The 18,592-nt window shown below is 30.6% G+C and overlaps 2 protein-coding genes across 3 annotated transcripts in view; one reads left to right on the top strand and one right to left on the bottom strand.

Annotated features, from left to right (window-relative positions):
* The window catches only part of LOC113518804 (peptide transporter family 1), a 42,600-nt gene extending 31,793 nt beyond the window's left edge, over positions 1-10,807 (top strand). For both annotated transcript variants that reach the window (XM_026903803.3, XM_026903811.3), the window contains exons 4-13: positions 908-994; positions 2,062-2,336; positions 2,757-2,839; positions 3,633-3,797; positions 5,087-5,212; positions 5,663-5,785; positions 5,934-6,274; positions 8,251-8,467; positions 9,556-9,792; positions 10,610-10,807. In XM_026903803.3, coding sequence (XP_026759604.1) covers positions 908-994; positions 2,062-2,336; positions 2,757-2,839; positions 3,633-3,797; positions 5,087-5,212; positions 5,663-5,785; positions 5,934-6,274; positions 8,251-8,467; positions 9,556-9,792; positions 10,610-10,777 — 1,822 coding nt within the window. In that variant the 3' untranslated portion in view covers positions 10,778-10,807. The remainder of the gene's footprint in view (positions 1-907; positions 995-2,061; positions 2,337-2,756; positions 2,840-3,632; positions 3,798-5,086; positions 5,213-5,662; positions 5,786-5,933; positions 6,275-8,250; positions 8,468-9,555; positions 9,793-10,609) is intronic.
* Positions 6,270-8,026, bottom strand: LOC128201029 (juvenile hormone esterase-like). The gene has a single exon (XM_052896455.1). The coding sequence runs from the start codon at positions 8,024-8,026 to the stop codon at positions 6,296-6,298; it is 1,731 nt and encodes a 576-aa protein (XP_052752415.1). The 3' UTR covers positions 6,270-6,295.
* Positions 10,808-18,592: the final 7,785 nt, after the last annotated feature.

Genomic DNA, 18,592 nt, shown 5'->3' with positions numbered 1-18,592 from the left:
AAGTAATACTTGTATACTTTGATTCAATTAATTGTATTATATATTAATTATTTACAGTTATTCATTAATAAATAGTCAATAATATAATTTGATAATTAATTAATTGTTTGACCTACCAATTATAATTATTTATGAGCTATGAATTTGATATATAGCTTGTTAGATATCAAAGTAAATCACAATTCACATTGCTATCTATGTTATTCATAATTTGAACTTCGTGTTAATTGCGATAAACAATAAAGTCCACTCACATTCAAGAGATCATTAAAGAGAATGTTTATTTTACTTTTAAAATTACTTTTAACGTTTTAATGATCAACAGGTATACGGAAATTCTCAATGTGAAAGTAGGGGTCTTTTAGCAGTATTTTATTATGCCTATGACGTTGTTCAAGTCTATAGCTAGAACTATAATTATAAAAAATAATAGTTTTTATGGCCGATAAAAAGAACCAAAGATATACAACTTAAAAAACGAAAGCGTTTCCATAATAAATAGGTTTTAATTTTATTTGGATAAAAATTTATTTAAATTAATAAAAACTTATTTTAAACATTTATAATTAAAATGTCTATCATAGGACGAGGTATGTATAGGATTAAATGTTTGTTGTAATAAGATACTAGGCCTTTTACAAAATCTTTATAAAATATCTTTACAAAATTTGTAACAATACATCGGCATATTTGACTAGAAACCGTATAATTTCAATGCCATTTTTAGTCTCTGACTGTTTATATAAGGTTTGTTCTCTTATATATGTATTAACTAAAATTACGAAAAATCGAAATAATAAACTACGATAATAAGTAAAAAAATTAATGATATAAATGATTTTTAAACGAAATCCTATAGTACATAATACTTTAAAGGCTGATTAATAGAAATTGAACATGTTTTCAGGACTATAGTTTACTTATCATTAGTGTACGCGTCTGGCAGTGTATTAATATCACTCACAGCTATGCCGCCAGTTAATCTGCCACCATTGTAAGTATTTAATCAGGTGTCTACACTTAGTTTACTTAGCATATGTTTTTATTTCAATAGCTACATATTAAACAAAATTAACAATGACATCTACATTCATTATATGATAATATATTTTTTTTATTCAAGCTAATCCTCCAAAAGTATATAATATAATTATTATAAAGTATAATATAAGTATAATACAATTTATTTAATGCATCAAAACAGAATCATGAAATATTTACAATACAAATATTTATTTACATTCATAAATACTTGTAGTATCTGCAAAAGAGTTTATTGAGTAAAGAGGGAAATAAACAGCAATTAATAAACTTTTGAGATGAGCATCAACACCTTACTCTTTACTTACTTGTATTTTTTTTTTTAATAATGGAATGGTAATCCTGCCTGCACTATTGGTATACGTTGGCGAGGCACCAGTGAGAGATGATAGGTGAAAATGAAAAGACAGGTCAGTTAGTCCATCGTAATGAATTCCTCTATAATTAACCACGATGGTTTCCAGAAGGAAACGCATAGAGGTCGACCTAATTTGACTTAGTATTGCTAGCAATGGGTCAGTTAGACCTCATTACTAGCAATCGGTTTCCCCGCTACTTATATTAGACAAGGTTTCCGTACCCAATACAAATAAGCAATTAGATCGTATAAGTTAAATTCTTTGGAACTGGCGAATATCTCCTATCAGAGAATTTCATAAGTGGGTGAAATAAAATAGGACCTTGGCAATCTATTCTATCTGATAACCTTACCAGGTCACTAACATGAGGATTGATAGGTGTAAAGGTATAATGTAATTTATTCTTCAATAAAAAAGAATAAATAAAATTCTTTAAACAAGTATCACCCTATCGGATTGTATGACAATCCAGCGAGGATACACAATGTTCTTGGCACTACTCCAATTGGCCAAGACCTCTGACCTTTGAATCTTAATATTTTTTAAATGTCTTTCTGGCCTTTTTAATAAACTTATTTTACAAATAATATTTTAAATGATTTATTAAATGAGAAATTAAAATACAACTAAACTGAAATAAAACAATGCTACTTTCTTGCAGAGAATTTACAATTATCGCATTACTCCTGATCGCATTTGGTACTGGTGGTATAAAGCCATGTGTGTCTGCGTTCGGAGGAGATCAATTCAAATTGCCCGAACAGGAGAAATATTTGGGTTATTTCTTCTCACTGTTTTACTTCTCTATCAATGCTGGTAGTCTTATATCAACATTTATAACCCCAATATTAAGAGCCGACATACACTGCTTCGGGGAGAACGATTGCTATTCGTTGGCATTTGGTGTTCCTGGAATACTTATGGTTGTTTCTATTCGTAAGTTATACTATTTATTTATTTGGTTTTATTCATTTCTCTTTCTGAAAAGACCTAAAAGCTAAAGCTACGTTGAAATATATTAATATAGTCTTCTTTTGTAAATAGAAGAAGCTTGCTTTGACAATTGTTTTAAGGTACATCTTACTAACGGTTACACATTATTTAAGATATTAAATTTCAATATTATTAGTATAAATAAATACTTATATTATCGCTTCAGAATCAGAGAAGATATTGTGTAAAAAAAAACATAGAAGAATTGAGAATTTGCTCCTTTTTAAAATCGCTTAAAAATATTAGCTACGTTGTTATACGCTGTTATACTTAATTAGATAATTATCAGTAATAAATCGGTTACCATGTAATTTTACATACTGATTAATTCGAAACTAAATAAAACATTACTTTTTATTTTAGTAATTTTCTTAGCTGGAAAAAGATTATATACAATCAAGAATCCAGCTGGAAATGTTATAGGACGAGTTGCTACCTGCATAAGTGTAAGTAAACGTTGTTAAATAATAGTAATTATAAGTTAAGCAATTATCTATCTAAATAGAGGCCCAGAAGGGTCTCACTTATCCGTATATTGTCTTTATTAAATTTATTGTATCAGAGTTCTCCTGGAAATATGGTAAAAATAATTACTCTCTTTAAATTTTGTTGTGTGTAATAATAATAGTTTTGGTAACATTTAGTAGAAACTTTCTTAGTAAAGGTGTCATTTCATAATAACGATAACAACGCGCGCGTAATACCTCTGGTATTGCAGTCGTTCATAGGCTACGGTAACCGCTTACCATCAGGTGGGCCGTATGCTTGTTTGCCACCTCAGTGGTATAAAAAAAAACGATAAATTGAATAAATACCTATGTGGGATAGGATGAGTCAAATTATATCTACAATATATAGTTATATTGTAGATATATGTTAAATAGAAATTATTAGTATTATTTTATGGAAATGAAAAACTATATTTTTTTTACAAAGAAATGTGAGTCGACAATTTTTTTTTACAAAGAAATGCAGTCGACAAATGACAACTGGCCGGGTCCTGTCAGTATGGGAGACTCAAAACTTTTTTGTTAATTTTTAATATATATTTCATTTAGAAAAATGTTTATTTACCCTACTATTTTATTTTTAACAATATTATTAACGATGTACAAAATGCTTATTTTATGATATCAGAATTTTATTTAAAGAGTACGTTTACCGGTTTTTCAATTTTTTTTCCGTTTGAAAATACCTTTATCGAACTTACCCGTGAGAAAAATTCTGTTATAATTCTAGCATGCTGTCTGCAGATCTTTCAAAAGTAAAGAAAAACGCGAACACTGGTTGGATCATGCGGATGATAAGTATGATACAGGACTTATCGAAGACGTCAAGTCTCTTCTCAGAGTCCTTGTACTTTTTATACCATTACCAGTCTTCTGGGCCTTATTCGATCAACAGGTAAGTTGAACTATTTTTCTATTTACCTTCACCATATAAACCTAATTAAGAAATAAAAAACTACAGAGGTTTATTTGGGATACATTAAAATATACTCCTGGATAATATGCTTAAAAAAGCCAGGCAAAGATGTTTTTGGTTCAATAAAAGCAGAGAACAATCCTAATAAAGTTGATACTGATACCTATAAAAAACCACATTAAAATATGTTCACCCCTTAAGGAGCTACGATTACCTTGTAATACTCAAAATTTTGCATTGCTATTATTAATAAAATTCTTAAAATATAATCACAAAATGTAAATCAATAAGCTTTATACAAACTAAAACACAAACATATACATTGATACAAAAGTTAAGATTGTTTTTTTGTATAAATATAAAAAATAAAAGTAACTATTTCAATGTGTGAAAATATTGTCCCGTTTTAATTAGGTAAATATACGCTGCAATTACTAACAGTATCCTAGAACTGTATATTATATGAGCATGTACTGTGCACATAATTGTTTTACCTAACCTAGGTAGGTATATATAGTGTAGGGAGGCGCCAAATTAATCATTATACTTGATTGCCTATTAAATTGTCACTGCCACTACCACGCTATGACTTGTAACAGTACAATGCACGAATACAAATAATATTTTGGTTTTACAATCTGTAACTACCTATTTTTAATATAAATAGAAGAAATCTATTTACATGAATTTAATGTGTATTTTATAAATTTATAAAGAATTTTTTATATAAAATCTAGCTATAACTTCGTCCGAGTGATCATGATACGAGTATGATCATCGATTTTATTTATAGATATCTATAGATATTGATAAGTTTAAGTTTATAATATTGATCTTGGCGGTGTAATGGTTTGATATGCCACATCAACGTTACTGGTTCTATCCCAGTACAATACAACATGTACACGAGTATGTATGTTTGTATTAGGCTGGGTGCTTTTTGCGTACTTAAATATATTTTTTGTAAATACAAACATACTGAATGTATTTAAAAAAAATCCTATCAGTCATTTTTACTCATAGTACAAACTCTGTTATGTTTGTAAATTAGATAGCGCTTTGTAGTACGTGAAGTTGTATTATTATTGTGAACTGCTGGCAAAATGAAACGCCTTTCAATAAGGGGAAATTGCACTAGCATCTTAATGATAAAAAAATGAACAACAAAAAGAATAAAGAAAAATACGAGTATAAAAAACACAAACTACAAAAGAGTTTGTAACAATTATTATTATCAAAATTTATTGTTGAAATAATTTCAATTGCAGGGTTCGAGATGGACTTTCCAAGCAGACCGTATGAAACAGGATATCGGCAGTTGGACACTTAAAGCTGATCAGATGCAAGTGCTCAATCCATTGCTCATCTTAATTTTTATTCCCTTGTTCGAAGTGGTAAGTTGTTTATGAAATAGGAATAAATTATATTTACCATGTCATCAATAACTTACTATATATTGTTTACTATGTAGGTAATGAAGCAGTGGACAGTTAAAGGCTGATATGATGACGATGATGATGATATGTAGGTAATAAAATAATAAAGTTTATATCTCTTTGTTAAATATATTGATGAAAACTTGATAATAAAAAACTTATTTTATAGTCAAATTCAATAAAGTATACATTATTAAATGGAACTCAAAGACAACAGTAATATGGTATTGAATATATATATATATATATAAAAGATGATGATCACTATCATACAAGTACTTTATATTTGATTCAATGTCAGAATCATATACACTATAAATTTGCAAACAATTTATAGGTGCAAACGTAGATTTATACTTAATGGTAATAAAAACCTAAAATATAAATATTTATATCTATTGTTTTCAGGCAATTTATCCGTTCATGACTTGGTGCAAACTAATAAGGAAACCTCTTCACAAAATGATTTGGGGTGGACTTTTGGCAGCTTGTGCATTCGTTATTTCTGGAATAGTAGAATTGAGTCTACTTGTAAGTAAAAACATATTTATATTTACTATATTATATATTGTAAATATCTAATTATATACTTATTAAGTATATAATTTGATATTTTGATAACAAATTATTTTTATAAAAATTTTACAGTATTGCTAATCATGCTATTTTTGCTTTCTAGCCCACATACGGTACACCCGTATCAGCTGGTTTGGCACAACTTAGAGTTTACAATGGTTTCAATTGCAATGTTACTCTAAATTTAAATGATACTGGAGTAAATTCCACCGAATATATCATCACACCCTTATCTGCTTACGAGAATCTAGATATAAAGACAGAGCAATTCGTAGAGCTTCCGTACTCAATGCATGGACAAGTAAATAGCGAATGTGCTAATATTACGTTTAGTGGCGTGTTTCACCTTAAAGAGGAAACCGCGAACTCATTCTTTATCAAGCATGAAGGAGTACATGCCTTCACCGATAAAAATGACAAAGCAATAGACGGTGTTGGTGTCAGGTACGATATAATCCTTAATACCTATAACTCATCACGAATATTCGGTGTACAATATTCATTCTTAAAATACTTATTATATAAGTCTTCCCAAAATAAAAACATTCTATTTTCTAATACTGTATTAATTACTTTACTCTGTTTACTAATAAGGAGCATTTTGTCATTTTCCACAGTCATTTGTGGCCATGTGACATTTTCTGATTGACTAAGTGGCGTAGGTTTACCGGTCTTTGCGAAATTCGCCCACATCCTCGCTATGTACTTTATGAACAATCTATCTCGGTCGTAAAAGTTGCGATTCAGCTTTACATAATTTTCCCAATATGGTTCACACTTCAATATATAACATATTTCATCACCGCTGGACGCACCTTTTACATGTATATTTGTTTGAGATATCGATGTGGCCTTCATTGCATTAAATTTACCTACGTAATTGAATTTATATACATACATATTACCTTCTTTTATTCTCAACTGTGTTTTTATGAATTTTATTACTGGGTGAATGTGGAGATCGGATGCATATCGTAAAAATTTGTGAATAGAATTTTCGGAAATTTCATCCTCGAAATATTTGTTTTTTATTTTCATAGCTATTTCATTATATATGTCTGATGAATAACTATAACTGCATCCATCCGAGAAGGGAACCATAAATTTAAAATAGGTAGCAAAGGCTTTCAAATATCGAGGGTTATGCAAAAATGGAATTACTTCTGATATACTTTCCTGACTATTAAAGCCAATTAGTATAGAAATATTTAATTTCTTAACAGTATTATAAAATTCTATAGGCCTTTTAGTTAACAAAGATTTATTTGATTGCTTTTCAATTATTGGAGTAAATGGAACAACCGATCTTTGGAAATCCATGATTTCTCTACTACTATAAATCTTTTTTGCCGCATTAATGATATCTTTAGTAGAAGCTGTGAATACATCTTTTGAGGTTATCTTTTTCAATTCCTTCATAAATCTTTCTCGCTGTACCTTATAATCGCCTTGAAATATTGATGGTGAAAATATTGCACCACTTTGTAAAATCATTTTCGAAAATAATGTTTTGAATTTAGTCATTAACAGCAACGAAAGGTAAGTTGCAGCCGATCCGTTGCCCATGACAGTTATTTGATTTTTATCACCTCCAAAATTGTGAATATTCTTAGAGATCCATTTTAAAGCAAAAACTATATCTTTTAAGCCCATATTAACATTTATATCAGTGTCGTTTACTTTCAAAAATCCAAAAACACCTATTCTATGCGTAACACTTATGAATAAAATATCATTGTCTATAAGGAAATCAGCTCCATATACGTGACTAAAACTAGATGCAAATGCATATCCGTGAATCCAAACAATCACTGGTTTTAATTTTTGATGTAAATTATTAGGAAGATGAGGCGAGTAGATATTCATATTAAGGCAATTTTCAAATCCATATAAAGCGGGTTTATGAACGATATGTGCTTGAGCACATGCACCGTGATATTCAGTCGATGCGTCGTAAGGTTTCTTCCATTTCTTAAGAGGTTTTGGGTTTTTAAATCTAAGTTTTCCAATAGGAGTCTGGGCATATGGGATGCCATAAAATGCATAGTAAAGTTTTCCTTCAAAAACAGTTGCCTGTCTTGTGCCTATTATCTTTCCTTGGCTTACTTTAACTTCTATCTTGTAGGAATGTATTCGCATTGTTTGTAATATGAAGATAAAAAAACTAATAATTTTAAAAGAATATTTCAAATACATGACTCGTATTCTTTTCGACTACTGAACAACTGAGGAATATGGTTTATCAACAATAACTCACATGTGATTAAATTTCAGTCAACTGTCAAATGTTTTGATACCCTTTTTATTAAAAACTTTGTAATTCTGAACAAAACCTTAATTAATGATATCATAAAGTTAACTTTTCTTTATACACCTTCGAATCAAATCCGTTGTAATTAAAATTTGTTTTTGCGTTCCAGATTTTTATCAAACATTAATGGTGTTGTGCAGATAAATATTACTGATACACAAAATAGAACAAAACTTAGTCAAAATAGTAGTAACATGGATCAAAAAACTATTCAAAAAGGAAAAAGTGATGTTATAATAGACGGCGAAACAGTTTTAAAAGATTTCAACTTTCAGTCTGGCGCAGTTTATACTATCAACGTATATCAAGATAGTAATGGAATTTACGTAAGTTTTCATGAATATGGGACATATTTACTAATATTATCAATGCTCAAATTTAATGTTTCTGTTTATTAAGACTTATCGCTTTATCGGTCCAACCAATATTTGTGAAATTTGTTACACATACTCGTATACGATTTTGGATGAAGAAGGACATGAGCTATTAATTACCTCGATAAATTAGCACATTTTAATCCAATTATGCGGAAGAAGTCGCAGGTCAAATCTATGTATAAACATAATAAATAATTCAAGTCGTGGAGATTCTGAATTATCGGTCACTGATTGTTTTCTATGTTATCTATCTATCTACTATGCTAACCATGTGAAATGTATCTCTATAATCAAATTATAGAAAGTTTTATCTTGTAATAAAGTAGTGTTTAATTAGTAATGAAGTAAGAATGCAATAGATTGTTATCTATGTTATTATTTTACAGCCTACTTATTTCTCGGTTTGTCCAATAGTTGACTGGTAGAGAACACCGTCCGGTGTTAAGTCTGCTAAATGTATATAGAAATTTACTGTGCATTAAATTTTAAATAAATAAATTATTCATTTGGAGTATGTCTCAAAAAGCATACAATGAAAACAAAGCGTTATACACCAATACAAGAGATAGAAAATTCAAAATAAAACTTTTCACCAGACCGCCTGCACAACTTGATAATAATAGATTTTGTATGGTCCTGGCATAAAATAAGTCAACCCTTCCTTTCCTATGGGTGTCATAAGAGGTGATTAAGGGAATTTAATGGTCAAAGGATGGACAGCAGCGTACGTCTTAAAACATCATTAAAGCCTAACTGCGGTTGCTAACTCATCTGCCAAGCGTGACAACTAGTGGACTGTCTTATGTTTTTTTAATGTGTGATGATGGAATGGTAACCTCAAGCCTGCGCAATCGGTATAGCGGGGCACTAGTGAGTGATTATAGGTAAGATTATCCTGGTTGGGTATATTGCTAGCCTAGCCTCATTGGTCCTTATTCTCCATTATTAACAATCCCTTCCCCCCTCCATCTTATGGTTAGGTCAATTATTCGTTTCTTTGAAACAGACTATAATAGTAATGTAGACATTTTTTTTAGATAGCAAATCCAGTGATGATAACCCCAGCAAGCACAGTCCACATATTATGGTTGGTGCCACAGTACGTTATAATGACTATGGGCGAGGTGATGTTTTCTGTCACTGGCTTGGAATTCTCCTTCACCCAAGCCCCTGTTAGCATGAAATCAGTATTGCAGTCAGTCTGGTTACTGACGGTGGCGTTTGGAAATCTTATTGTTGTTCTCATTGTAGAAGGAAACTTTTTGGATGCCCAGGTGAGTTAATTATCATAAGTATTATAGTATCGTAGATATAGTGATTTGCTATGAGATTAAATAGCATCTTTTCTCATTCTTTTTAGATGTCCAGATAGATTTATTTTTATTATCAATATTAAACAAATTTTTTATATTTTTCATGGAACTGGTGGAATTTTTTTTTACATAAAAAACGTAAATAATTCTTAAAGAATGTTTAGATATACTTCACCTTTAATATAAGTAACATTTAATTGTTATTTTTCCTGAATTTCTGATTATACCAAAAAAATATGAAAATTCTCAAATATGTCGGGGGACAACAATCTAAACCAATATTATAAAAAGTAAAAACTAGATTTTTTGTTTATAATGGATAAACTGCCGTGTGGTCCCAGCATAGAACAGACCACCCATTCTTTTCCCGTGGGTGTCGTAAGAGGCGACTAAGGGAGGGCGAGAGATGAGCAGCAGCGCTCCTCTTAAAACATTTGCAAAGCCAATACGCCTGCCAAACGTGGCGACTACTAGCAATACCCTCCAAAGGGGGAGGCTTATGTTCAGTAGTGGACAGCTAAAGGCTGATATGGTGATGATGAATGGATAAACTGATTTTTTTTAATTATTTCACCTATAGAAAGCTACATTATCAACGAGTATCATAGGCTGTATTTTATTAAAAAAAAAGGCGTGCGAAGCCGGGACGAGACGCTAGTAACTGATAATTTTGTTATTCTGGTATACTGACTTATTGGTAAACTTAGACATTATAGTAGGTATACTAACATAATAATATAAAATTGTAATAATACCTATATTTACTGAATTGTTACAGTGGAAGGAATTCTTCCTATTTGCGGGGCTGATGATGATCGATATGCTCATTTTCACTGTGATGGCATTCGGGTACAAGTACGTGGACCTCAAGTCAAGTGTACAAGAACTGAACACTATAGAAGAGGTCAAGATGCCCGAGAAGTCAAATAGAAAGAGAGACAATTAGTTGTTATAATAAAGTTTTTATTAAATCACAGGCTCTGATTTATTATCTTTATTACTTTATTTATTATTATTTATTTACTAGCTGACCCTACTAATGATGTCGATTCTGATACGTCATTTCTCTAAACTTATCTCTGAAATTAGAATTTCAATTTCAGATCAAATCAAAATCTTGATGCTTAGAACCAATATAAACTAAATTTATAATAGATTTATATCTAAAATATTATAAATTTATAATGATTCATAAAACAGTAATTTCGCGAAACTATCAAATTATTATACTTATTATACAAGTTTAGAGCAATATGTTTAGGATTTATTATGATGTAATTTTGGAAATAATCAAATTAAAGACGGAAACTAATTTGTATGACTTTTATAACGAATAACCAACGAACGAACAGAGAACATGAATCAACTTATTTTTGACGCTTTCTTGGCTAACAAAAAAGAATCAGGCGTTTCAACACAATAACACCTCAGAATCTAGCCTAATGTTGTGAATATTTTAAAAAGTAACCAAATCAGTCTACCTGTTTTCGAGTGACGAGCAAAATTTCATATATATATATATATATATATATATATATATATATATATATATATATATATATATATATATATATATATATATATATATATTACACACAGTAATACAAATACCGATAAATTTATACCAATTGAAAATCATTTATTTATTTAAATTTTCTGTTCACATCACCATAAAAAAATAACTCGAATTATAAAAGATACAATTTTATTTCCCTTCATATAAATCACATGATCACGAGACCAAATTTATTTTTATTCAAATCGTGAAGAAATTTAAGATTATTTAATTGAACCAAATATCTATAATTTATACTTTGAATATTTAATATTAAAATATACATATATATGTACTATCTCAGATTGAAGAATTTTTAAGAATAAGATTACCTACACAAATTCGACGCATGTCGAATACTAACATAAAAAGCCGCTCGACACGTACAATCTGTTTAGTTAAATGGTATGAACACATTAGACAATTAGTTTTGGGTAATTTGTGTGTTGTTCCCATAGGAGCTCACGAGTAGCGACGGGTTGCGTTGTATAGAAGAGCCGCGTGACATCGGTTAACCCTCCATGTTCTGTCCTTGTTGAATGGGGTGCATTTGAAGGGAATGCTCAAAGTTTTACTAGATACGATGATTTTTTTTTAGTAAATGTACATGTTTTGTAATTTCTATAACATGTATATACTCGTATCAATATACCTATACCCCACCTTGTGATGGTCAAGGAATCGATTCCCATACAATACAAACACTTGCATTAATGAGTATGCCAATAATATGAATCAATGACAATAATAATAATTAATAGATGTCTATTTTATACAAAAAATATAATAATGAGGTCATTTTATATCGTATATTATTATTTACAAGGAAATATAAATACTCTTGCACTATACTTTTTAAAAATAATTTCTTATATTTATATCATATCATAACAGGTGTTATTACACGTGTATGCCAGTGTATTTGTGAAACAACCAGGAAAGCAATCAAAAAGGCATCTTATATACATATAAATATAATACAAATAAATTTTTTAAAGAAAAACAAAACCTGCTTAGATTTTATTTTATCTACGGTACACTTGACCGGTTTCTTTATTTTGTAATTAAATATCTATTTTATTCTTTTTTTATAATACAGAGAGCAAAAGAGCATGCGGCTAATCTGATAGTAACTACTGTCGCCTATGAGCACTCGCAACACCATAGGAATTGCATATGTACTGCTGGCCTTTTAAAAAGGAATATTCTATTTTTTTAAAGGTTATGTATATATTAATGTAATATAATATTTATATCGATCTCTCATAGTACTGCACAATACAATTAAGTACGTATTCCTTATAAAATATATTTTTTTCTCCACAAAATAAAAAAATTCAATTAAGTTTGAGAACCACGTACTATTGAAGTGCCCAGAGCTGCAGACGACTTGTTAATAATTGCGTATAATAAATGCTTAAATACAACAAACAGACAAATACGGGTAGGGGGATCAATAAGGGCCGATTTTGTTTCCAGTCTATTGACGACATCCGTGGACCAAACAGCATCTAGATAGATATTTTATTGTTTGTCAAAAACTGCAGAATATTTGATTGACGTTACACTTAGGTTACAACATTAATTTTTTAATACGTTTAAAAATTGAGACGGATTATATTAATTTATTACGAGGAAGGCTTATGATCAGCAGTTGACAGTTAATGGCTGAAATTATTAAATTAATTTAATAAAAAGAGTTAGTATTTTATGCAACTAAAAATGGGAAACAAGTTGACGTTCCACCTGATAGAGGTCGCTTTTAGAGATGAACATCTTTATGGAAGTCACAGTGTACATTGTAACACTAATGGTGTGAGGGGTATGCTGCTATTGATGATGATATAAGCCGTTAGTGTTCACTGCTGAATATAGGCCTCCCCTAATTGGGGGGTTTTGCCAGTAGTTGTCACACTTGGTAGGCGGATTGGCAACCGCAGTTAGGCTTTAGTGATGTTTTAAGGGGGAAGTTGTTACTCATCACTCAACTATTTAGTTCCCTTAGTCGTCTCTTACGACATCCAAGTTTTAATTTACGCAATTCGTCATCAACAATTCATTATGCTATATTTAATTAAAAGTATTTCAAGCCTATCCTAACTTACCACATAGTATATCTTATATATTTAAATACGCGGGTGAAGCCGTACGATATAATAAATAGCTAGTATTTTATAAGCGTGAAATACTGGAATGTTGTCATTTTCATTACAAACAGAGAAATTTTTGTGGTCAACATAAATACTTCAGAATTAAATAACGACAAGATTAATTAAGTGCAGACAGAAAAACAGTTTTTGGATAGGCGTCAGTACATGTTCCGGGCACTTTGAAGGGCACGCGGCGAGTGCACGGGCGCACACGGCCGACACGCGGCCACGGCCACGCGACCGCACTACAAAGAACACCCGGACCGCTTATGCACCCGCCGGATAATCTTAGCTGGAGCATACGCACACAAATAAATAAATTAAAGCCAATCATAGCTCGTGATAAAAAAACCGCAGAACACGAATGTTGGTTTTAGGATTTAAATTAAATCTCATGTGAATTTTTTTATTTTTCAATGTCCCTAATACGTAACTGATGGTAATTTCAAATGTGACTAGTTATGGTTTTGACGACATCCTCGGCCTAGTTCTACGTGAATGAGATTCAAGGATCGATTTACCCTACTGAGCATTTCGTAAATAGATCCAAAAATCGATCGGTAGGGTTAATTTAGGAAATTAACTTTTCTGACATTCTCAAGATAGCAGATTTCCTGTTTAAGGATCGGTCAGTAGATAGATGAGATGATGATTCCTTTCCACAGCTTTCTAAATGGCTTGGGGCATCCTCACATAGTGTTCAATTAGTTTTATTCATTAATACCGGTAACAAGCACTGGATAAGACTTTCGTCTTTAAATTGTGGTGTTATGGATGAAAATATAGGTAAGTTAATAAGGTACAGAGGAATAACATCTGAGTCCTCAGAAATGGCAACGCATAGGGTATATACTGTTTCGCCCATGATACTCTGTTATGTTCATGGCACCGCTCAACTCTCTATGCGACGGCTATCACTTTCCATCAGGTGAGCCGTGTCAGCGTGTTTGCCATTATAAGTTGTATAAAAAAAATATTTGATACTTAAAGTAAAAGCGGTCAAGTAGGAACTAAATAGCCCTCACAAATGTACAACACAAGTAAAGCTGAGTGTAGATATATTAATATGTTAATTTTTGTTACTTATGTAGTTACTTATTAATTTAATTACATTTAAATGATAATATCGTGTTATATTATGTATTTATTTTATAATTAATTTGTTTTCAGTTTACTTTTTTTTTTAAAAAAATATACTTCCAACTTATCTAAAAAGGTTTATTTTGAACACCGAGTTTGTCGCCTTTTTGAATTTCTCTTTAAGTACAACACAACTTCAAATCTCACGAGTGTGATCGTAAAACTATCAAACATATCGTAGGGGGCGTGGGGGACGGCGTGTGGTCGCGTGGCGCGCCACTCGCAGCTCGCGGGTTCGCTTCCACGCCGCGACAAATCAATTACAAGGGCAAATCGGGCACGACTTCCGAATACGAATTAGCGCGAAATTATAGTCGTCCGCGAAATTATTTGTTTATAAAAGAGGGTGAAACGCTAATTTATAGATGTGACAAATGTAGAACGGTTATTTTAGATGAATATAGTTCACACGGTTGCATGTGCGAATAATGACAGACATGAAGCTAATATGACATACTTAAATATAAATATTAAATAACCTTAAATTTGGGGACTAGAAATAAACAGCGCTGCTTATTAACTTTGAAAGTATGCAATTGTTTGTGATAGAAACTATTTAAAAAAAAAATATTCACTATAAAATAAAAATTCCCTCTTATTTACCTGATAATAGAAAGCTGTTAGATAGGTATTCTGTGCTGTACATATTAGGAACAAATATAAATACTCATTAATGTTTATTTATAAGTATTAAATAACGAATAAAGAATGAATGAAATACATAAATTAAAAGTACTTGCAACCGGCGAGCTAGTATGAATAGATTGATAAAAGCGGAGGAAGCGAAAGAGGTATGTTTAAAACAAAGCATTTGGAGATCCATTGTTTCTGTCTACCCCAATGGCCACAATAAAATTCCGTAGAATCGTAACTGGATCTAGCTTTCAATAAAAAAATATTTTATGAAAATAATAAGTCATGTGTAGAAATCTAACTTGAATTTAACATATAATAACTATAGACATTATAGATGTATATTATGGATAAGTAGGTAACGTTGACCGCTCTCAAGAATTTATGCCTTATATGGGAAGTTACAAATAATCGAAAAACAGTCAAAGTGAACTAAACAGACTATACTAATATTTAATCCATAATTACTTTCAGGTATTTTATGAAAAAAAGTTTAAACATTTCGTGAAAAGGAAAATAGATGCGATTGAATGGACTTACCATCGTATCTCAAATTAACTTACGCTAGCTTTCAAAGACCCTATTGTATTTCGCTTTTTAAAAAATATAGGCTTTAAAATAACTTTAATAACACGCTGTCATTTAAGACATTTTCCCACAAAAAAAATACCGACTTTAATTGTGGCAAAACCACTTACATTGATTCAAAAACTAAACTACTGAACTGATTTTGATAACTTTTTTAAGTAACTAAATAAACTTCCTTTCCAATAAAGAAGTTTCCAATTCGGTTTATAAATAACGGAGTTATGAGGTAACAAACGTAAAAAAATACAATCCAATTGAAAACCTCCTCCTTTTAGAACTTAGCTGAAAAGCTAAATTGCTCATCAAAGAAAACCGACCTGTCAGTCGATGGTAACATAAAATAATCTCATGGGGGCATAGTTTTATCGAATCCATTTCCTTTCTCGAGAAGCATTTTCTCTTAGAAGCATGTATTTTACAATTGCTGTCAAGAACAGACCTCCATTCACCAATGGGAGGGAGAGAACGCAGGATCGATTCGCCGCCGACACTCCTACTTAAATTGGACAGGCGCGTAGAATAAGGCTGTGAAAATAATATTGTTCGGTTTTAATAAAACAAACAAAGAGATTGAAGAAACAATTGTGATTTGAAAATTTCAGGATCAAAATGTTTAATTGGTTGATTGACAAAAGAATTATTAATGTATTTCACAATGTGTTTCATAGAGCTCAATTGAGAACCAGAATGAAACAAAAAAATCTTTTTTATGAGTTAATAACCGTAAAAATAAAGGCTGGCTACGCACAAGCAACTCCTCTCATGATCTTCATGACTAGCGGTAGCTGCATTCTATCAGGTGGACCATCTGCTCGAAACAATAAAAAAAATCCTAATGCAAATAACAACATATTATTATTCAAACTCCAAAATAATGTTCTTATGAGAAAAGGACCAAAAAAATCGAAAAACAATATTTCGTTGTACGAGTAGTTAATATTGTTTCATTTGTATCATTTTAGCAAATGATTTTTAGATCAATTTTTACAAATGCAAGTGAAGAAATTCAATGGTGAATTACTTTATGGCTGTTATTGACAGCTCCTAAGGGGTATTTGTTTGGTAAGTGAAGGGTTGTATAACAAAGAGAAGATCGCGTCACAGTGGTTTTATAACAAGAGCAAAACAAAAAAAAATGTCTCTTGAATTTTCTTTATGTTTTCTTTTTTTGTTTTTGTAGATAAAAGGGAATGCTATGGTAGTTATAAATAATGTGACCTTTATAGGAAGATATGTGTGCATTAGCTTCTTTTTAAATCGTTATAATGTATCTTGTATATACTCCGATAATCCGATAAAAATAATAATATATAATGTTTCTATATAAGAACTTATAAATCATTATCGAAATATTTTTTTAATGAAGTGCCTACTCATTAATTTGGAGTTTACGGTATAGTTCCAGATATTTATCTCAAATAAAATACATAGTTATGAAAAATTAATCATATCATATTAGCTAAGCATATTAGAGGTACAATTTATTTATATGTCTTATTTACTTTATTAAATATATTTCTTGCATACTTAAATAAAAAATGGAACTGTAAGTTCTTAATATTGTTTTATTAATCTTTACAATGTTATATTCTTAGACGTTTATTGAAAGAGTGAAATGTACAAAAAATGAAATAAAAAATAAAAAAGGTGTACAATATGGTGGCTACCAGTACGTCAGCAATATGGCGCCCCACGGTGCGTATGTCTACCTATGAGCTGATGACGTCCAAGGGGGGCGAGGAGTGACGGCTATCGGGCGTCCACTGGTACCTTTTGCACTTAAAACACGCCTGTCAGTACATCGTTGTTAAGGCCCTTTATGGCAGTGGCGTAGGCAGCAGGTGATCTGGTAAGCCTCAGCGATTCTGGTGCAGCGGTTATACAGTCTCGTTCAATAATTTCTTTTCTTTTGTCATATATTTAATATTAAAGTTTACATAAAATTATTTATAAACTTTTCTAGAATGATGTAGTATCTCACTTCTGACACCATAAGGTATTTCTTAGACGTTTATTAGAAGAGTGAAATATAAATTATAAAATAGCAATGTAAAAAACATGTGCCATTTGGTGGCTGCTAGTACATCAGAAACAAATAGTAGTTGATAATAGTGAATGTTATGCAGAGTAATTATTAAAGTCCAAATTTGATGCTGTATTATGTAATGTATTGTTTTGTATTTTATTAATTAGCTGTAATTAAACATTTTTATACATACATACATAATTATTGTATAATGTAATAAATAATTGAAAATTAAACATATAATGTACCTGTATAAAATGGCCTACGAGTATATGTAGATAAATTCAATATATTATAATATTTGCATGCTATTTGATGTGGCGAAACATAATGGACAAATTATAAACTTTACAAATGCAACATCTTTTCTACAATGTTTCTAGCAAATAAATTTCATTTCATTTCAATTAAAATTAAATAAAATAGAAATATAAAATATCAGTATAACTAAATGTGGTGAATATTCGTTTTCTGCTTGATTATATTTGTCGATTCAATTGTCAGTAATGATTTTATAATATGAAAAATCTTTATAAACATAAGTTGCAAAGAAATTAATACACTGTTGTAAACGAATTTCGTTTAAGCTCCGCCTATTTCATTGGTTATTTCACCGGTACCTCCCACTGTGCAGGGGTTGAAGCTCTCGCGACCACATACATTGGTTTG

Source organism: Galleria mellonella, unplaced genomic scaffold (assembly GCF_026898425.1).
Source record: "Galleria mellonella isolate WM207_F2 unplaced genomic scaffold, CSIRO_AGI_GalMel_v1 utg33, whole genome shotgun sequence".
In the NCBI taxonomy this organism is placed as follows: domain Eukaryota; kingdom Metazoa; phylum Arthropoda; class Insecta; order Lepidoptera; family Pyralidae; genus Galleria; species Galleria mellonella.
Note: the sequence above shows the minus strand (reverse complement) of the source record. Positions and strands in the feature narration are given on the sequence as shown.

Bases quoted from the DNA above. Each gene is read 5' to 3' on its own strand.
- LOC128201029 (XM_052896455.1), bottom strand. From the start codon at position 8,026: ATGTATTTGAAATATTCTTTTAAAATTATTAGTTTTTTTATCTTCATA.